Source organism: Caenorhabditis elegans, chromosome III (assembly GCF_000002985.6).
Source record: "Caenorhabditis elegans chromosome III".
Lineage (NCBI taxonomy): Eukaryota > Metazoa > Nematoda > Chromadorea > Rhabditida > Rhabditidae > Caenorhabditis > Caenorhabditis elegans.
The window spans coordinates 5,044,809-5,062,331 of record NC_003281.10 but is presented as its reverse complement, the minus strand read 5'-3'; the positions used below and the strand labels follow the sequence as shown (position 1 = coordinate 5,062,331).

Genomic DNA, 17,523 nt, shown 5'->3' with positions numbered 1-17,523 from the left:
AATTAATTAATATACTTTTGTGTATTACTTTTTTCCTGCTCATCCAGCGTGTCTGAAATTTTATACACATTTAAGATATGGTGAGAACTAGAATATAAAATATTCATACAACTTTTCCGAAAGTTGGAAAAATTAAACATCGGTGAATTCGTAGAGAAATTAAACAAAACCTTATAATGATGCACTTTTTAACTTAAATCACAATTTTCAAAATTTATTTCCAACTAGAAAAAAAGAGATATAAAAGAATTTCTGACTACGAATAATTATTGCTGCAACCTGTTTTTTCTTTTTTGTATAAAGTTTCCCATAAGTTTTGAGAATAAGATTGATGCCTGATGTGCGAAAATTGAAAAGCGGGGGTTGAAGAGTCAAATCGAATTAGGAATCGTTATAAAAAATGGGATTCATCTTCAAAACTGCCAAGTATCAGTTTTCCAAGCTGAAAATATGGTTCTCTGGAATCTATTTGTTTTTGCTACTTCAGTCATTTTGTTGGCTGAAGGTAAACGTATTTTTGGAAAGTGGAATGTATTTCAAAGTTTAAGGAACATTTGACAATTGCAATAATGGGTTACTCACCGATAAAATTCTGAAAATCACTTCGCCGCATGGAAATGTTTCAGTTTGGGATATTAATGGTAAGTTTAAGGGTTCGCTTTGATTTTTCTAATGTTCCTTATTTTACAGAAGTAATTGTATTCGGGGAGCAGGAGTCTGGAAAATTGAGCTTAATTCTTCCCAAACAGTTTTCAATAAAATTGGAAAAGGTTGACCGCACGTTTCTGAACGTTTTCGTTTTAAAACCAATTCGAGATGATTACTTCCACAATGTTGTGATCGAATACATTGGTTAGTAACTATATTTTTAAAGATTTTGCAGGGAAACGGATGAGAGTTTTTTTTTAAATACATTAACACATAGGTTTTGTAAAGCGGCTTTTAACAATTTCCCCACTAACCCCTTACCATCTTGAAATTTGTACACATTTCCCTAATTTCCAGTCTCAAAGGAGTGGCATCCATCCCTACAATTTGATCTTCAGTCGATTCATTTGAAAATTGTGGATGATCGGAGTGGACAATCGAAAGATCTCATTTTACTTTACGATCTTCGGGCGGAAGGGCAACAAGTTCGTTTTCTTTCACACTTTTTACAGTCCAAAAACGTTTGTAGACCTCCAAAATCTTACTCGCTCCGAATAAAAGAGATCCAAAATGTCAAAGACCTGCTGTAATGGATACAATTCACTACAGTCAAGTATTTGTTCAAAATGCAATGAGAAATCGATCGCATGTATCATCAGGAAGCCGTTGTACAATTGCATTTCTACTGAATACAAATGGAGATTTTGAGAATTACGTGACAAGTAAAAATGATGAGATTAGAATTCTAAACTACACAAAGATTATCAATGCGAATGAATACGCCTATATATTAGTAGAGTTTGAGACGCTGAAACCGGGAAAAGCTGAATTCAATGTGGTCCAGAAACAAATCAGCAATAAAAAAACAAGAGAATTTTACGGTGTACCAATTACTATTGTTCCTGGATTTATCGATTTCTGGAAATCGTCAGAATTTTCAAACGAGAATTTGAATCCAAATGAACAAATCAGCATTTTCAAAACGTTCCTGTATGATCCCACAGAGAACAAAGCACTCAGTTTTGATGGAAACGAAGAGGTTATAAATATTAATAGACCTTCTACCAACTACAGCGAACTTGTATTTGTATTTAAAACGGAGAACAAACACTTTTTCCAGTAAGTCGTTTTTTTAAAGAAGTCTCCAAATTTGGGAAAATCCGTTTTAATATATGTACTATTAACTGTACATTATTTTTTATTTTTAGATTTGCAATGCAAAGTCAAGAAACTGGAATTTTCTATCGCATCTTCAAACATGATTCCAACACAATCATTACAATTCCATTCGATGGAATTCGAAATGAATTGAGCGAAGAAAATCTAAGACTTGCTTATTGTTACGATACAATGGATTTTTATAATGTCAAAATTACAACAGACGGAGTGCAGAATAGTAACAATATTGTCCAGATGAAGAAGAAATCAACAAATTCCGCAATCGAAAGTATTTGGAAATTGATTCCTCATAGGTTTGATTATTATGATGTAACTGGTAAGTTATTGTTTTTGAAGGGTGAATTTTCAAATTAAACACTTCGACTGTATAATAAGAGCGGTAGAGCTTGACAATCATCTTTTTTGATTTTCAAATTTGATATTAACCTTCTCCCTCACCAGAAAGATCATAATGTAAGGATTCTTTTGTTCCTCATTTCCGTCAATCGGCCCGAGGTGCTTCAAAAAATCTATAACGCATATGAAAAAGCAATGTTAAATATTTTCTGAAACCTCAATCAATTACTGAAACAATTGAAATTTATTGCAGATATGATATACTATGAAGAACATGATCACGGTCTACTAAGATTTGATGTCGGGGAGAATATGATAACTGAAGTAAAGAAAACATATTTCAAAACGACTCTTCGGGAGACTCTTGTTGACAAGTACCCAATTCTTAACTTTGGAGGTGAGAAATATCATTAAATATATTTGGAGGGATATTGCCCGGGTTTTCAATTACGATAAGATTCCTGTAGTTTCATCTATTATTTATTTCTGCTTTTCTAGTTTTCTTTTTTTCGTTGAAAAAAACCAGTTTTTTTTTTTTGAGTTGCGATTAGTAGAGGGAGATTGTAGCCGTGCATATTTAGAAATCGCCTTACAATGTTTTTTATTGGTAAATTTTGAAAACTTTTAATAATTTTGAGAAACTTCTGGAAATAAAAATTTTTTTTAGAAACTTTGAGAAACATAGGAAAACTTTTGGAATATTATCTGCGTTCTTTCAAGCTATTTTAAGTTTATACGAGTAAAAATCTCACAATCACTATACAACGAAACGCTTATTTTTTAAACTTTTTGTTGACAATACAACATATTTTCAGAACAATTTCCATATACGAATACATCCGTCGATATCATTATTTCGAATAACAACTCGAAAGTAATTGAAACTGCCAGTGTACAAATTAACGGATACAAGTCAGGAAGTTATATCCGTCGTATTGGGAATCCTGTATACTACGATTACATTTTCATTAACTATTTTAATTCTTCGGAATATTGGAATGTCGATGAGTCCGTGGGTGGAATCTACATGATTTTCCTGAATGATCCTTTTCGGAAGAAATCGATTGGTTTTAAACCAGATGAGAATAATAATTTCGACATTCAAAGACCATCGACAGACTACAGTGATTTGGTTGTGATCTCTGTTAATAAGACCACCAAAAATTGTGATCCAGCGTAAGTGTGTACTTGAAAAGTCGATCCATTTCCTCCATTAGTATTGCGTCTGAAATTTCAACTTTGACAGCTTGTTTCTCTGTTATAGTTCGTTCAATTTAAGAAGTGCCAATTGACAAAATGTTTTTTAGTTCTTGTTCAATCGTTTTGTAGTTAATATTTATTTATAACTTCAAAATAAATTTAGATAAAACCTTACAAAGTAAAGTAGTCAGATGCAATAGAAGAAATAGGGTAATAGGGCAAGGTTCTCACATAGATGTTTCCGCAACCATCCAGAAAATTAGGATTTTCATTTTTGAAAAATTGATATTTAAGATACTAACCCTGCGGTCCTTCTATAGTCGCCGAGAAACCAGAAAGGTGCACAAAAATATCTGTCATAATAAATCCGCCTTCACAATTTTTTTATTCCAGCATTACAGTAAGAAGCCTTGAAACTGGATTGATCTACGAACATGCTCAGTATTTTAACCCTATGGTGTTTTCGATTCGGTTTGATGGAATTCGAAACGAGTTACCAGTGGAACATTTGAGCATAGAACGTTTTGATACAGTTTATCATGTTAAAATTACAAACAAACATGTTTCAATTGGATACACATCGGAAGTTAATTCGGTATTTAACGGTGTTTGGGAGAAACAAGAAAATGCATGCACTGCAGTAGCAGAAGTAGGGGTACACAAATATTACATTAACGGAGGTAAGTCTTATTTAAAAAATTATAATATATTAACAAAAAAATCATTTCAAGTAGACAATGTTTCAGAAACAATCATTCTCGAAGAAAAACAAAGTGGATCTTTGATCTTCGATGTTCCCAAAAATGCGATTGTAACTATTTTGATCAGTTCATCGAAATGTTCTGATCTGGATGTGAACAGGGAGTTCGCGAATAAGTTTAGCTATCAAGGTAAGTTGGGTTTCAAAAATACATTTTATTTTGTATTCTGTTTGTTTGAAATATGGACGATTTATTTTTTTTATGTTATTTCTTTTGAAATTAAGAGTAACTCTTTATTCGGTTTTTAAATAGTTCAAAACTTTGACGAAAACTTTGATTACTTTGCAATGTGTCCATCTGGAGCCTCGAAACCTCATTATTGTGGGTGTACGATGCGCGAATTGCGACAAGTAAATTAATTGAGATGTTATGAGCAAATCACCAATTCATGCATATCTATAATTAAGATTAATATTTCTTTCGAATGTTTCTATTAAAAAAATTGTTTCTCTTCAAGATCTTACAAAAAAAAGTAGTTGGGTCAACGTTAAACTTTATGAACTTTATATATTATTTCAGTGCTTGAAAATGTTTGTCCGGATTCGAAAGGATATTTTGACATTACTGTCATTGTCAAGGATAGTAACATCAATCAGAACTTCCGTGTTCATTACCAAATCGGAAGCCGAACATTTGAAAGACCGCAAACAACTAGTCCTACATATATTCCTGTTACAACATCATATCCTCCAACAACAAATCCTCCTTCTCCGGCACTACCAAATTTGATTGATTTCTTGAATAAGGAGAGGGAAAATGTTAATTTCAAATATGATTCTACGGAACTTGCAATGATATGTTCATACGAGATATTTGAAAATGGAACAACAACTATCACAAGAGTTTTACCTGTAAATGGAACATATACGATTGCAAAATATTTGGGAGCAAAAACAACTGGAATTGCATTCTTCATAAATAAATCTGACAAAACAGAAGCATACAGGTAAGCTGTAAAGGCATATGGAAGTAATCTGTAAAACCTCAATCATGAAAAATTTTAACTTTTTTCAAAAAATACCAAAATTTGTTTTCAATTTGGAGCAAACGTTGACTGTGAAATAAGAACGAGATAACTTTATATTTCAGACTGACTGAAAAAAGTATTACAATGGGATTCGAAAACAGTGTTACAAGTGAAAATCATGAAGGGAATGAATGGATTGTAACGAGTGAATTCCAAGGGGAAAGGAAGAATTTGAAGGAAGAATCATTGATTGCTACATTGGAAAATTTGAATTCCAAGAGAAAAACTGAAGTTAATGTTCAAGTCAAAGCTTATTTTAAGTCATTTCTTGATGCTAAATTTAAAAAGTTGTCTTCTTGAATTGTTTTGATTGAAATGAAATATATCAGATGGGAATAATGTCGAAAGTTCAATGAATATAAATACATGGCAAACGTCTCCTAAATAACAGAAAATAGTCTCAATATACCGAATCTGATTGTGAAATTGTTTTCAAAAATAATTGAGCCCTTTAAATTTTTCTTGCGTGTAAAATCGTTTTTTATAATTTAGAAAAACGTTTTTTTTTATTCAGACGTAGCAGTCTTATAGCTTACTCAAAAAAGAAAACGATTCCTGTTTTTCCAGATAACTTTTTATAACCAGGATACCAAGCAAAGCGCAACAAAAAAACTTCTCGAAAAAATGTGTTTGATTTTATTTAGAAATGGTCGAACTCTATTGGCAAACAGGCAAATTGCCGATTTGCTGAATTTGCCGGAAAAACGGTAATCGCCGAAAATTTTCGGCAAATTGTGGTTTTGCACATTTTTTTTGGAAATTTCAGAATTTCAATTTCAATCGGCAAAACTGTACGCATCATATGAATGTTCCTACATCTATTTTGAAAAGTAAGCAAATTTTTATGTAAATATCTAAAGAAAACGGGAAAACGTTCAAAAAGGCACTGCTCAAGTGTTCCCGTCTTTAAAAAAATTCCTCTAAACATTTCCGGCAAAGCTGATATCCGGGAAACGGCAAATTGTCAATTTGCCGAAAATGAAAATTTCCGACAAATCGGCAAACCGGCAAATTCTGAAAGAGTACTTCTCTTCCCGAAACTCAATTGCTAATTTTTTTTTAATATCAGGGGTACATTTCTGGAACCTAGATATTCCATCCCAGCCGCGCTACAGGGGTTTTTGTTTTTTTCTATTTTTCGTGTAACAATCTATTTTTCGTGTAACAATCTATTATTCGTGTTATTCAGAGAATTCAAAAATACATCCTTTTTTGTTGCAAAGTTGAAAAAATTGTTTTTTATTTATTTTTAAAGTTTTTAAAAATTCGTTTTTAACGTGGAATTGAACTTTCTGTCCCTGCCGTGGATTTTTTAATAAATATAAAATTGATTTGATCAGAAAATAAACTTTTCCAATCACTTCTCAATATTTACTTGGGTACAACTCGACTACTCGATTCAATCTCTCTTCAGCAACCACCGTCATGACCACTGCTATCACACCAGACAAGGTAAGGTTACATTTTGGATAAGCTTTTAATAAAAGTTTTATTTTTTCAGAAAAAACTGGTATCTCCAAAGCCTACTAAAACAACATCGGATAAGTCAAAGACAAAGCCACGTAGATCTTCGAAGACTTCAAAGAAGAGAAAGAGTAAGAAGGGACTCTTTGGTTGTTGTGCAAAGAAGCGAAAGACTAAACGATCGAAAAAATCTGCTAAGCGTACAAAAAGATCGGCTCCGAAGAAGGCTCCGAAGAAGGCTCCAATGAAGGCTCCCAGCAAACCTGCTGCAAGTAAGTTGCCAAGTTGTAACATTGTTGAAAACCTCCTTTTAAATTTAGAGCTAGTTCCACAACAAGCTCAGGCTTCTCTCCAAAAGCCCATTCAATCAGGAATTGTGGATGCTGATGCAACGGTGAAAACAGTTGTTCCAAGACCTCCAACACCAATTCCACCAACTGGTGTTAAACCGGAACCGGCTCCTCGTTCTGAGCCGCTGTATCAGCCAAGATCCGTGTCTTCCACAACACCAAGAACCTCTGCAACAACTGGTACAACTGAACAAATGGTCACTGCTCCAGCGACCCTTCCTCCGCCATCTGCTGAATCTAAACATCTTCCACAAGATCCGCCAGGTGATGCTTCTTCTCCTCGCGTCCAGAGACAATACACTGCCGAGAAGTATTCAAAAGAAGATCAAGACGATGATGATCAGAAGGATCTGCGTAAAAGTGTTGCCTATCCATCTCACAAGTTCTTCATGACACAGTGAGTTGCATTTTAACACTGTCAGTCCAACTGCTCACATTTCCTGTTTTGGAGTTCGAGTGGAATTTAATTTGTTCCTGCGTTCTTCCACCTTCTTACAGAGTAAAAATTCCTTAAAATTCTTGTTTCAGATACGTGAAAGACGAGTGCCGTGTTCGTCGTTGGGTGTATGAAGATTCAGTTCCACTGATGATGGAATCAAATATGAAGCATATGCTCAGGATGGCAAGCAATCGAATCGCTGCATGCCAAAGTGATAAGGCCAGACGTTGTGATATGATGAAGGATTTGAATGAAATGACCGAAATTTTGGATGGAAATTTTTGAGAACTTGGGGTTATCTGTGAACAAATGAACATTTCTGGAGATTCTACTGTAGTAGAAAGTAGCAAGTTTCTACAATTTCCCACGTTGCAATTACGTTTAAACTTGTTTCATGTTTGATTTCAATTAAACTTTCATATCGTTCTGACTGATGTGACTCATTCAATTTCATTTTCCTATTTTGAAATTGAATTAGAAATGTTTTGTTTGAAAGAAACAAAGACATGGATGTTGACCGTTAGACCTCGTATCTTCTTCTTTCTGAAATTCAATAAAACTCTGTGGTCCCTCTGGCCAACCAATTAGAAATTTTTGAAAACAGAAGAGAAATGATGGGAAATCGAATTAGAAACAGAAATCAAAAGAAAAAAGCACATGAGACTTCTCGTGTGTTTTGGATTTTTCAGTTTTACTTACTTCTTCTCCCGGAAAGGTTAAAATTTAGTTTTTTTTTCTAAAATATTAATTTAGAAAAGTGTTCCTCGAAAGTTCATTATGCAATTTTGTGTCATCCGTCACATATTTATCTTCAATAAAAAATTTTTTTTTCTTCTTTCCTTTTTCGCTCTTCCTAAATTTTCCCCCTTTTCCCAGCTCCAATTCCCTTGTGCCAGCTTTCTGGTAAAGCTGAACCGAAATATTTGAGGGCTCCGTTTGTTTCAGCTGAACACTTTTTTGATGTGCTTCTTCTCGCTTTTCTGGAGTGAAAAGAGTGAAGAACTTCCTGGTGCTTTGAGGGTTCTTCAACTTTTCATTCTTTTTGAATTGAGACTTAAGTTCAATTTTCCATTTTTCTGTTCAACTTTCCATTGTCGAGAAGTGATTTTGAGAAGAAAAAGTCATTCATTCGCTCAGTGCTTTTCCACAAAAAAATTTTTATGGTCCATTTAAAAGCAATTTACTTGAAAAAAAGTGTTTACGAAATATTTTAGATTGTGAACTTTTTATTTTCCAAGTATTTTTTCTGCTGGAAACATTATTTACATTGATTTGTTAATCAACATTTTTGTTGCAACTAAAATTTTGAACCAACGGTAATAGTTTCATTAAAATTTTTCTCAATTTTCTCAAAGATCGTCTAAGAAAAGTTAAAAATTACTAAATGTTTTGGGCTTATTGTAGATACAATTTCACTTGCAAACTGTCAATTTAAAGGCACACGCTCATATTTTCGGTGGGTCTCGACGGAGACTTCAAATAATACTAGGTCCAAATGTCACAAGTTTGTTTTATGTTGATATTCATCTTTTTCCCTTATTATACAGTTTTATTTTTGTCTTATTTTAGAAACTACCTTTCATTTCAGACTCAAATCTGAATCAATCATGACCACAAGTCTGCTCAGCCGTATGCAAATTGGTAATTCTTTAGTTGATCTCAATTTAAATCGAAACCTTTTATGTTCAGATAGAGATCTTCGACGATCAACAGAACATGTTGAAATAGTACCACAAGAAACATGTGTACATCATGAATGTAAGTTACGAAATTAAGGAACTCTTTGATCATTTTATTAGCGAGGTGTTGAGTAAATATTTAAAAAAAAAACACCAAAAATTAAATAAGAGATTAAAAAAAAGCCAAACACATACTTTTTCTCTAAAATTATGTTTAAAAAATTTTTGAAACATTACAAGTCCACGTCGGTTGATCTCCAGAAAAACGTCAGTTTTACCTAAAAGTATCTTCACTGGGCAAAAAATTGGCAAAAAATTAAGTTTCGAAACTCAAACTTTTGCTTTTTCAATACCACAAAATAGTTTAAAATAGTTTTTTTGCAGACTTGTTAGATATTAATTAATTATATAGACAATTATATAGTACTTTATTTCAGCACCCGACTCAGTTTTAACTGAATGTGCAACAATGTCAACGTCAACACACGTAATGCCAAACTCTTCCTCAACAATCTCGAAATCAGCAACAGTGGTCTCACCACGAAGAGCAAGTGAAATACCAGGAACATCTGTACCAAATAAATAAATTCAACAATCTTTTTATTTTGATTTTTGATGCTTCTTTCAATGTTTGCTCTGCGGGCTTTTACATTTCAGAATCGCTAGTTCCATTTTCTTTTTTTTTATGTTTCGCATTAAATATAACAACTACTATTTGTCTTTTTATAGTCACGTATTAGTCTATCTCTTCTTTGACTCGAAAATAAAAAATTTCGTTTTCGTTGAACAAAAGTCTGCAAGAATTCGGAAAAGAGTCCCACGGGGAGTTGAGCGTTTCATCAAAATATTCAGGACAAATGAAAAAACTCGAGACAACTAAATGGTGAATATGGTGGGGGCAAAATAAGTTCAACTTTTTTGAAATTTATTTCGATCCTTTTCTTGCATTTTTTGTTTCTTTTTCAAGCAAAAATTATTTTTCTGAATCTCAAAAAATGTATTCCAAAATTAAGGAGAGTATATTTACACATTAACCCTACAGTACTCTTTATACACACTCGCGATGTGCGCACAATGTCCCATGGCCTTATGAAGACGAATGTAGAGTTTTGGTTTTAAAATTTTATAATTTAAATTAAACAAAACTATTTTTTAAAATGACGTGCTCTCATTTCTTTTGATTTTTTATTTGCTGCCACTATTTTGTTGTTGAGTTCGTTTAAAACTATTTATTTCCTTTTCTTCTTGATTTATTCAAAAAACTACATTCATTTTTCAAGTGATGGGATGGCTTTCAAAAAGAGGTTCTAAAAGAAAACAAAAAAGAAGATCGATAAAATGGTGAGTTAATACGAGATATGGGCGGGTGCTTCGTACGTACATAATGCTGCGAGGATGTTCCTGATGTACTGAAAGCCCACAAAACCCGATATAAATCTTCAGGAAAAGAAAACAAAGACTGGAAGTAAAAAAGTGACAAGGTCGAAGAAGTCAAAAAAGACGAAAAGACGAAGCTCGACTACTGTAACAACAACTACTATATCGAATAGTAAACCAGTGACACCGGACAAAGATAAGGATTCAAAAGATCAGAGAAAGCAGCGGACAAAGCGAAAGGATCCATTTGAGAAGGAATGGTTTGGAAAGGAATGTGATGACGTGACAAGGTGCAAGGTTCCGATTCAAGAATTTAAAATTGCTGAAGGTAAGAATATTGAGGGTCTGCAAACGTGGCCAAGAGATAGGAAAACTGCAATAGCAGACGACGGATGAAAAATCGGGCGAGAATCTGTCTACTGTCTACGTAGTACCCACGATACCTACGAGCCTGCCTACTTGTCTACGTTTTTAAATGCCTGTGCGTATCTATCGGACGATAGCGATAAAAATGTGAGCGCGTAGCGGCCGTCAAATGTGTTTAGCGAGCGGAAGCATGTAAGTAGTAGGCTGCCTACCTATGTGTCAGCCTACTTGCCTAGAACTCTACATGCATGCCTACTTAGCATACCTTCCAATATGCCTACCCATGCCTGTTTATACATACATGCCTTTGGCACGATAGCGGGCGACAGAAAGTACCACATCCATCTTACTTTACCAGAACAACGCGAACGAAACATTCATCGCGAAGAAGTTCGAGAAAAGTCAAAACTCAGAGATCCACTAATACAAAATTTTCAGTTCAACTGCGACCCCGAATCGAAGAAGATCAGAATATCGAAGTGACAAGTCGAGACATTGACGAAGCTGATATGGAACGGATATGCAAAAAATTCGCAAAGGAGAAAATCAATCCAATCACGATGGCAGAGCCGATCGACGAAAAAACGAAGATTTTGTTGGATAGAGTCACTAAGAAACCATATCCACTGAAGTATAACAATGAAAAAGGATTGCTGTTATTCGATGAAAGATCCTCATTCTATAAGTCAAGGGAAAAGAAGAAGGCTGAAAAATCTGAATCTAATCTAGAAGAAGACACTTATGGACAAGTACCAAAGTTGAAAGATGTTCAGAGGTTGCCACCGCAGAACGTGTTCAGCCGTCCTGGAGTACCGTTTTGGGCAGTCACTTTGTTACCAACGGAGGAGGATTTGGTAAGGAAGCGGGTGTAGATTTACGAGAATGAAAGACCAACGAGTAATTACAGGTTGACGTTGATCCATCAATATCAGTTGGAACTGAACATCTTGAAATGTATCATTTGAAACAAGTACCACTTCAAACTATCAAAAAATCAAAGTTAATACTCAATGCACTTCAACCATTGTCTATATTAGAAGATCGTGATGATATTCATTTCACGCCGGAACTTGTATTTTCAAATACAATTCGATCGCTTGTTCATGCTCAGGAAATGGAAGGAAAACGAAATGAAAGTAAATCAGATGATGAGGGAAAGTCCGATAAGAGTTTGTCATTTGTCATTGAGAAGCAGGAAGAGTTTATTTATTCAGTAATAAGATTTACTGATTTGATATCTAATTATTTTCAATCATTCAGAGAGCAAATCCAATCGAGACGGCTAGAATGGCTCGTAGGAATCGTAGAAGTAAAGGATCGTCGTCGAAGAAGTGAAACTGAAGTCTTACTTTTCTTAAGTGAATATTTATTCGGAGGCAAGATAAAAGAATAAATGGTCAAATCACAGATTTTTTGTTGTTGAAACACAAAACAATTGAAAGCTATTTTGGAATGAAGTGAAGTGAACAACCCAAAGTTATACGACTAAAATTCTATTGACTGAAATTGAAACTATTTTTTTTAGATTTTTTAAAATCCGATAATTCGCATGATTTTTTTAAGTGAAGAAAGACTGAGAACAATATCTTAATGGGAATTTTAGACAAAAAAAATCAATTTTTCGCTTGCTCGTCTTCTTGTTTCTTCTTTTCTCTATCTGCTTTCCACGAGGATCCGTCCAATTTTATAGTTTCTAACCAATCATCACAAATTAATTGTTCATTTGGATCTTTAACCATTCCAGTCAATGCCATCAGAGCTTCTCCGTCTTTTACATCAAATCCTTCGCCCAAAAATGCATCGATTCGAGCACGAATTGCCACGAATTCCCCATTTTTCTTGAACTCTGAGAATCGTCCAGATTTGTCGTTTAGGATGAATCCATCTCCATATTTTTTGATGAATCTCGGGAAAAATATCTCTCCGGGCTCTTTTCCTGCTTTCGATGTGCTTCCTGTTTCAGTATTTGTTTCCAAATCGTAGAATACAAGTCGTTGTCTGAAAAAAAAAACAAAATGTTTTTATTTCGAATACAGATTCCGAAAAAACTATTAACACTTGTTAAAAATTACAAAAACTCACTTTGAGAACATATTCATTGGAAAATCGTTGATTGAAGCCACCAAAGTCTTGTCATCAAGTGCACAAATTCGTGAAAAAGCTTCTCCAGGCTTTGATTCAGCAACAACATCCCAACCGATTGGAGTGTCCAAGTGTGTTCTGAAATTATAGATGTAAAAATAAAATATAAAAAGTTGCTTGAAGGAAACATTTTTAATTTAAAGAAGGAGTATCGTCAAAGGGGAAATTGTTTTAAAATGTAGTATTTGTACTCAAACTTCCAATTATTGCAGAAGAAAAACGGAAAAATCCGTTAACATTCAGCATTTAGCCGTTGAAATCGACGAAAGTGGCTGAAAGTGGCTGAATTTGAATTTCGCGCGCAAATGAAAAGCAACCACGCAACTTTTAGGTCATATTCGTAAACAAAATATTGATTTAAATGTAATTTTTTCGAACTTTAATTCGCTTTTCTTTCTCAAAAAGTTCAAGAAAACTGGGAAGAAGAAATTGTATTGAGTATTTTTTCAAAGGACAATACCAGAACAAATAAAAATTCGAAAGATCGTCGTGGCCTAGGATTTCTCTAGTTAATTTTTGAAGATTTTTTCGACTTAAAATGCTGAATCTAAACGGATTTTTCCCGTTTTTGTTTTGTAATATTCTTAAGTTTGAGCACGAATACTACATTTTAAAACAATTTTCCCATTGACGATACTCCTTCTTTAAATGATTTATTTTAATTCTTACGTCATGATAAAATTGTTTCGATGTCCTGGTTCAGCTTGCTTCACAATATACATATCGCCACTATCAGTGATTGTCATGGAATTTACTAAAAAAAAATATATTTTAAAAAATGTTTTATACCAGAAAAACTTACATAATCCTTCGATAAACGACTCATGAACAACATCTCCATCAAGTGAAATTACTCTTAAAATTGTCGTTCGATCAGAGAATTCAGCTGATGTGTAGATTATCTGTAAATTTGAATAATTAATAACTTAAGTGAAAATAATTTATTGTACCCTGTCTTTGTACGAAATTACTTGTGGAAATGGGGCCATTTTCTTGAAGAATTTCTTGTCTTCGTGCAGAGTTCGGAGAGTTTTTCCGTTGAATTTATATAAACCGCCTTTTGAAGCTACCTGAAAAATGAATAATTTTTAATTGTTGTTGTTTAATTATAATATACCCATATATTGTTGTCTTGGTCGTAAACAACGTTATAAGGAACTCTTGCCCCTCTTGGCTCCAAATGAAGAAGCATTTCATCAAATCGTTGATAATCACTGGTGTCTGACGGTTCTTGGGTCATTTTTATGCTGAAAATTGAAAATTTATTAGATAATTTATCATTATATTTAGCAAAAGAAATGAGAGTCAACGATTAACTAAAAATTTAAGAGTTTTGCGCAAGAGAAGTGTCTAAAAATCAATAAAAAATTTCACCATACCCAGCTCGCTGCGAGACCTCAATCAATAATTTGAATGCACTCCTTTAAAACCACAGTAATCGGCGAAGTGAATTTGAATATTATTAGATTGAACAACATTTTCAAAGTGAATTCACATTTAAAATAAAGTGAAAATAAAGAAGATTTTGGAGTTAAACATGGTTTAAAAGTGGGAAAAATGTTTTAATTTGAACAAAAATGGTTTTTGAAAATAAATCGATTTCTCAAACATATATTGTGGAAATTGGAAAATCTACAGTACCTAGCATTAAAAAACTTCTTTTCCGCTACTGATTTTAGATTTTTAGATATTCTTTTTTCTTGACTATATTGTTTTACATTGAAATAATTCATTATTAATTATTATAATATCTTTAAAAATATGCCTGCAAATAGAAACATGCAAGACTGCAAGATTTGGAAACGTTAAATAAAAAATTGAGGGAAAAAGATTATTCAATACAAGTAAAACCAACTTTCCATGGCCGCAAAAAGCGATGTTTGGTCTTATTTTTTCAATTTCTCTTCCACGGCCACCAATTCAATTATTCTCTTATCGGCAACACTTGTACAAGGTCGCCATCTCAATGACAATCCGAACGGAATTGAGTAAAAATGTATGCAAATTCGGCCATGAGAGTAGGAAGATGAGATAGTGTAAGAAAAATGGAGACCAGAGGGGGTTGAAGACAATGAGTCACACCTCATGTTGTATGTGTGCGTTTCATCTTTGTCCGTGTTCCGACACATTTAAACATTAGTTTTTGAACAAAAAACCTCATTTTCTTTTCAATTTCACTTTTAAATACTTTCCAATTTTCAGATCAAAAAAAAATAATACAATGACAGCATATGGTCATATGCCAGGAGAAGCAATTGAATGTTTGTCAATTGCTGTTGAATTGCACAAACAAGAAGTTATTGATGCTCATGGACAAGTCACAATTCGAGTTGGATTTAAAATTGGTGGAGGAATTGATCAAGATCCAACAAAAGCGCCATTCAAATATCCGGATTCTGGAGTTTATATCACAAACGTCGAATCAGGATCGCCGGCGGATGTGGCTGGATTGAGAAAGCATGATAAGATTCTGCAGGTAATTATGAAATTTTTAAGTTTTCTTTTCCCAGAGACAAATGATCAAACTTTCTTGCCAACATATACATTGTTAATTAAGAGTACTGTAAACTTACTGCCGAATTTTCATCGATCTTGCATAGTTTTTCTCATGAGTTTTTGGAAATTTTTGTGTTGTTATATTTCAAATAAATAAATATACTTTCATCAAAAAACCATGCAAAATCGATGAAAATTCAGCAGAAATGAGAATTTGAAATTACAGTACTCTTCTTAGGCAATATTTTCTCATTCAACATAAATTTGCGTGAATTAAACTGAAGTGAATTAAACATTTGGCCAATTAAAAAATTTTTGGTAGACAAACTCAAGAACGTTCGAACATTAGCTTAACATAAGTTTCCAAAAAATTGAAAACTCCTCAAAATTTTTCTAGATGATATTGAGAACATCCTCTAACAAACGGACACCCCAACTAAATAATATTCTCTATTTTCAGGTCAATGGAGCAGATTTCACAATGATGACTCATGATCGAGCTGTGAAGTTTATCAAACAATCAAAAGTACTTCATATGCTTGTTGCAAGAGCCGATCTTCCTCCTGTCAGTCTTCATTAACTCAATCTCATTTGTTCCGTTCACATTCAAACTTGCCCTTTTCAATTATCTCTCAAACTCAATTCTGCGCATATATTTTGATATTTATCGGGTTCAAAAATAAAAAATTTTACTTTTTTGACGACACAATGCATCATTTGACAAGAAAAATTGGTCATTCGTGTTTGGAAAAATGAACTGAAAATTTCATAATTGCCTGTAAATTTTTATCATACAAAAATGAATTATTTCAATGTAAAAAATAAAGTAAAACAAAAGAAATTATAAATCTGAAATCTGTCGCAATAAATTTGTTAAATTAAAACATTTTTTCCACTTTTAAACTAGTTGGGATATTAAAATCTTTGTTGCTTTCACTTTATTTGAATTGTGTATACACTCTGAAAATGTTTTTAAATCTAAATAATGAATTTCAAATTTACTACAAGGATTACTGTAGTTTAAAAGGAACACACGTGATTTCACTTGATGGATTCTTGGAACAAATTCAATTGTGTAAACACAGAAAAAGTGATGTACTAACAAAATGTAGTATTATATGCAAATGAAACTTGTAGTACATACTAAAGTCTTCTCGAATCATCTCGAAAATAATAAAATAGTATTTTTTAAAACTTTTAAAAACTAGAAACATTCAATTTTTATCAGAACTCTGAAATTCAAAATTAATATTATCTTCATCATCGGATGAATCCATAGTTTTCCCTTCTTCTTCATATAATTTCAGCAAAGTTCTCTCTTTTTGTTTTCTTTCTTCCGTCACTTTTTCTAATTTTTCCATTAATTTCGTCATTTGAACTCTGCAAAATCTCGGTTTTTTCTGTTCCTAAAACTTTGAAAAACTAACTCTTCTCTCCTCGAAAAATTGCGATTTTCGTCAATTTCTTCCTGTTTTTCTGCAATCAATCGGTCCATTTCTACAATTTCATTTTGAAAGTCTTTGACTCTTGACTCGAAATTGGAATATCTAAAAAATACTCAATTATTACTTTTCCACCGAAAATACCAACTCAATTATTCTTGTTTTTCGAAAAAAAAAACTAACTTTCCAATAAAATTTTGAATTGTCTCCGCATGGCTTCGCACGTTTTCAGATTTTTCCAGCGCCTCCTCTAGTTGAGCTTGTTTCTCCGCAATTCGAGCATCTACTTCGGATAGGTAAAAATCAATTGCATTTTGGGATGAAGCCATTTTGATGTATACTGGATGTGAATGTGCTCATGGAGGAGATTTCTGGGTGCGCTCAATTGGAAAATCCCATGTTTGCTGGCCAGTTCCTGAAATTTTCTAGTACAACTACGAATTGCAGGGTGAAATGAAAATCTTTCCTTGTAAGAGTTTTTACAATCGTTTCATGTACTTTCCAACAGGAATATTAATTTAGAAGAAAAATTTTATAATAACTGAAAGTGGAGGTTGTAAAGTTAATCAAAGTGGAATAATGTACTGCGCAATTTAGAATTCTCGAGTGTGTTTGAA

At 33.2% G+C, this 17,523-nt stretch overlaps 7 protein-coding genes and 1 non-coding gene across 9 annotated transcripts; 6 read left to right on the top strand and 2 right to left on the bottom strand.

The window, feature by feature from the left end:
* Positions 1-433: 433 nt before the first annotated feature.
* C45G9.10 (uncharacterized protein) lies at positions 434-5,488 on the top strand (the record flags this gene model as incomplete). Of its 2 annotated transcripts, NM_171113.4 has the most annotated exons (12): positions 434-505; positions 549-641; positions 691-852; positions 1,006-1,133; positions 1,178-1,767; positions 1,857-2,143; positions 2,417-2,560; positions 2,979-3,339; positions 3,757-4,043; positions 4,110-4,253; positions 4,644-5,070; positions 5,214-5,488. In NM_171113.4, the coding sequence occupies 12 exons, from the start codon at positions 451-453 to the stop codon at positions 5,449-5,451; spliced, it is 2,916 nt and encodes a 971-aa protein (NP_741127.1). The 2 variants fall into 2 exon arrangements, with proteins under 2 accessions (NP_741127.1, NP_741128.2); NM_171114.6 differs by lacking the exons at positions 434-505; positions 549-641; positions 691-852; positions 1,006-1,133 and having other exon boundaries at positions 1,238-1,767; positions 5,214-5,451.
* On the top strand, positions 3,169-3,189 carry 21ur-14872. Its single transcript, NR_052304.1, has one exon.
* A 1,034-nt stretch (positions 5,489-6,522) lies between the features above and the next one.
* On the top strand, positions 6,523-7,729 carry C45G9.9 (uncharacterized protein). The gene is made up of 4 exons (NM_065673.5): positions 6,523-6,603; positions 6,653-6,887; positions 6,936-7,362; positions 7,494-7,729. Exons 1-4 carry the CDS (start codon positions 6,577-6,579, stop codon positions 7,687-7,689), a joined length of 885 nt encoding a protein of 294 aa, NP_498074.1. The 5' UTR covers positions 6,523-6,576; the 3' UTR covers positions 7,690-7,729.
* Positions 7,730-8,690: 961 nt separating this feature from the next.
* Positions 8,691-9,862, top strand: C45G9.8 (uncharacterized protein). The gene is made up of 4 exons (NM_001382858.1): positions 8,691-8,720; positions 8,993-9,045; positions 9,094-9,162; positions 9,521-9,862. Exons 2-4 carry the CDS (start codon positions 9,012-9,014, stop codon positions 9,667-9,669), a joined length of 252 nt encoding a protein of 83 aa, NP_001370574.1. The 5' UTR covers positions 8,691-8,720; positions 8,993-9,011; the 3' UTR covers positions 9,670-9,862.
* A 420-nt stretch (positions 9,863-10,282) lies between these two features.
* Positions 10,283-12,233, top strand: C45G9.15 (DUF851 domain-containing protein). The gene is made up of 5 exons (NM_001129217.6): positions 10,283-10,424; positions 10,527-10,788; positions 11,265-11,680; positions 11,734-12,039; positions 12,087-12,233. The coding sequence occupies exons 1-5, from the start codon at positions 10,422-10,424 to the stop codon at positions 12,159-12,161; spliced, it is 1,062 nt and encodes a 353-aa protein (NP_001122689.1). The 5' UTR covers positions 10,283-10,421; the 3' UTR covers positions 12,162-12,233.
* On the bottom strand, positions 12,174-14,215 carry vtip-1 (Vha Twelve Interacting Protein). The gene is made up of 6 exons (NM_065671.9): positions 14,086-14,215; positions 13,919-14,038; positions 13,771-13,870; positions 13,638-13,722; positions 12,909-13,046; positions 12,174-12,824 (listed from the first exon to the last, which is right to left on the bottom strand). The coding sequence occupies exons 1-6, from the start codon at positions 14,206-14,208 to the stop codon at positions 12,440-12,442; spliced, it is 951 nt and encodes a 316-aa protein (NP_498072.1). The 5' UTR covers positions 14,209-14,215; the 3' UTR covers positions 12,174-12,439.
* Positions 14,216-15,170: 955 nt separating this feature from the next.
* On the top strand, positions 15,171-16,156 carry txbp-3 (Tax1-binding protein 3 homolog). The gene is made up of 2 exons (NM_065670.6): positions 15,171-15,444; positions 15,925-16,156. Exons 1-2 carry the CDS (start codon positions 15,190-15,192, stop codon positions 16,042-16,044), a joined length of 375 nt encoding a protein of 124 aa, NP_498071.1. The 5' UTR covers positions 15,171-15,189; the 3' UTR covers positions 16,045-16,156.
* Positions 16,157-16,664: 508 nt separating this feature from the next.
* C45G9.14 (uncharacterized protein) lies at positions 16,665-17,323 on the bottom strand. The gene is made up of 3 exons (NM_001038265.2): positions 17,090-17,323; positions 16,892-17,011; positions 16,665-16,844 (listed from the first exon to the last, which is right to left on the bottom strand). Exons 1-3 carry the CDS (start codon positions 17,233-17,235, stop codon positions 16,679-16,681), a joined length of 432 nt encoding a protein of 143 aa, NP_001033354.1. The 5' UTR covers positions 17,236-17,323; the 3' UTR covers positions 16,665-16,678.
* Positions 17,324-17,523: the final 200 nt, after the last annotated feature.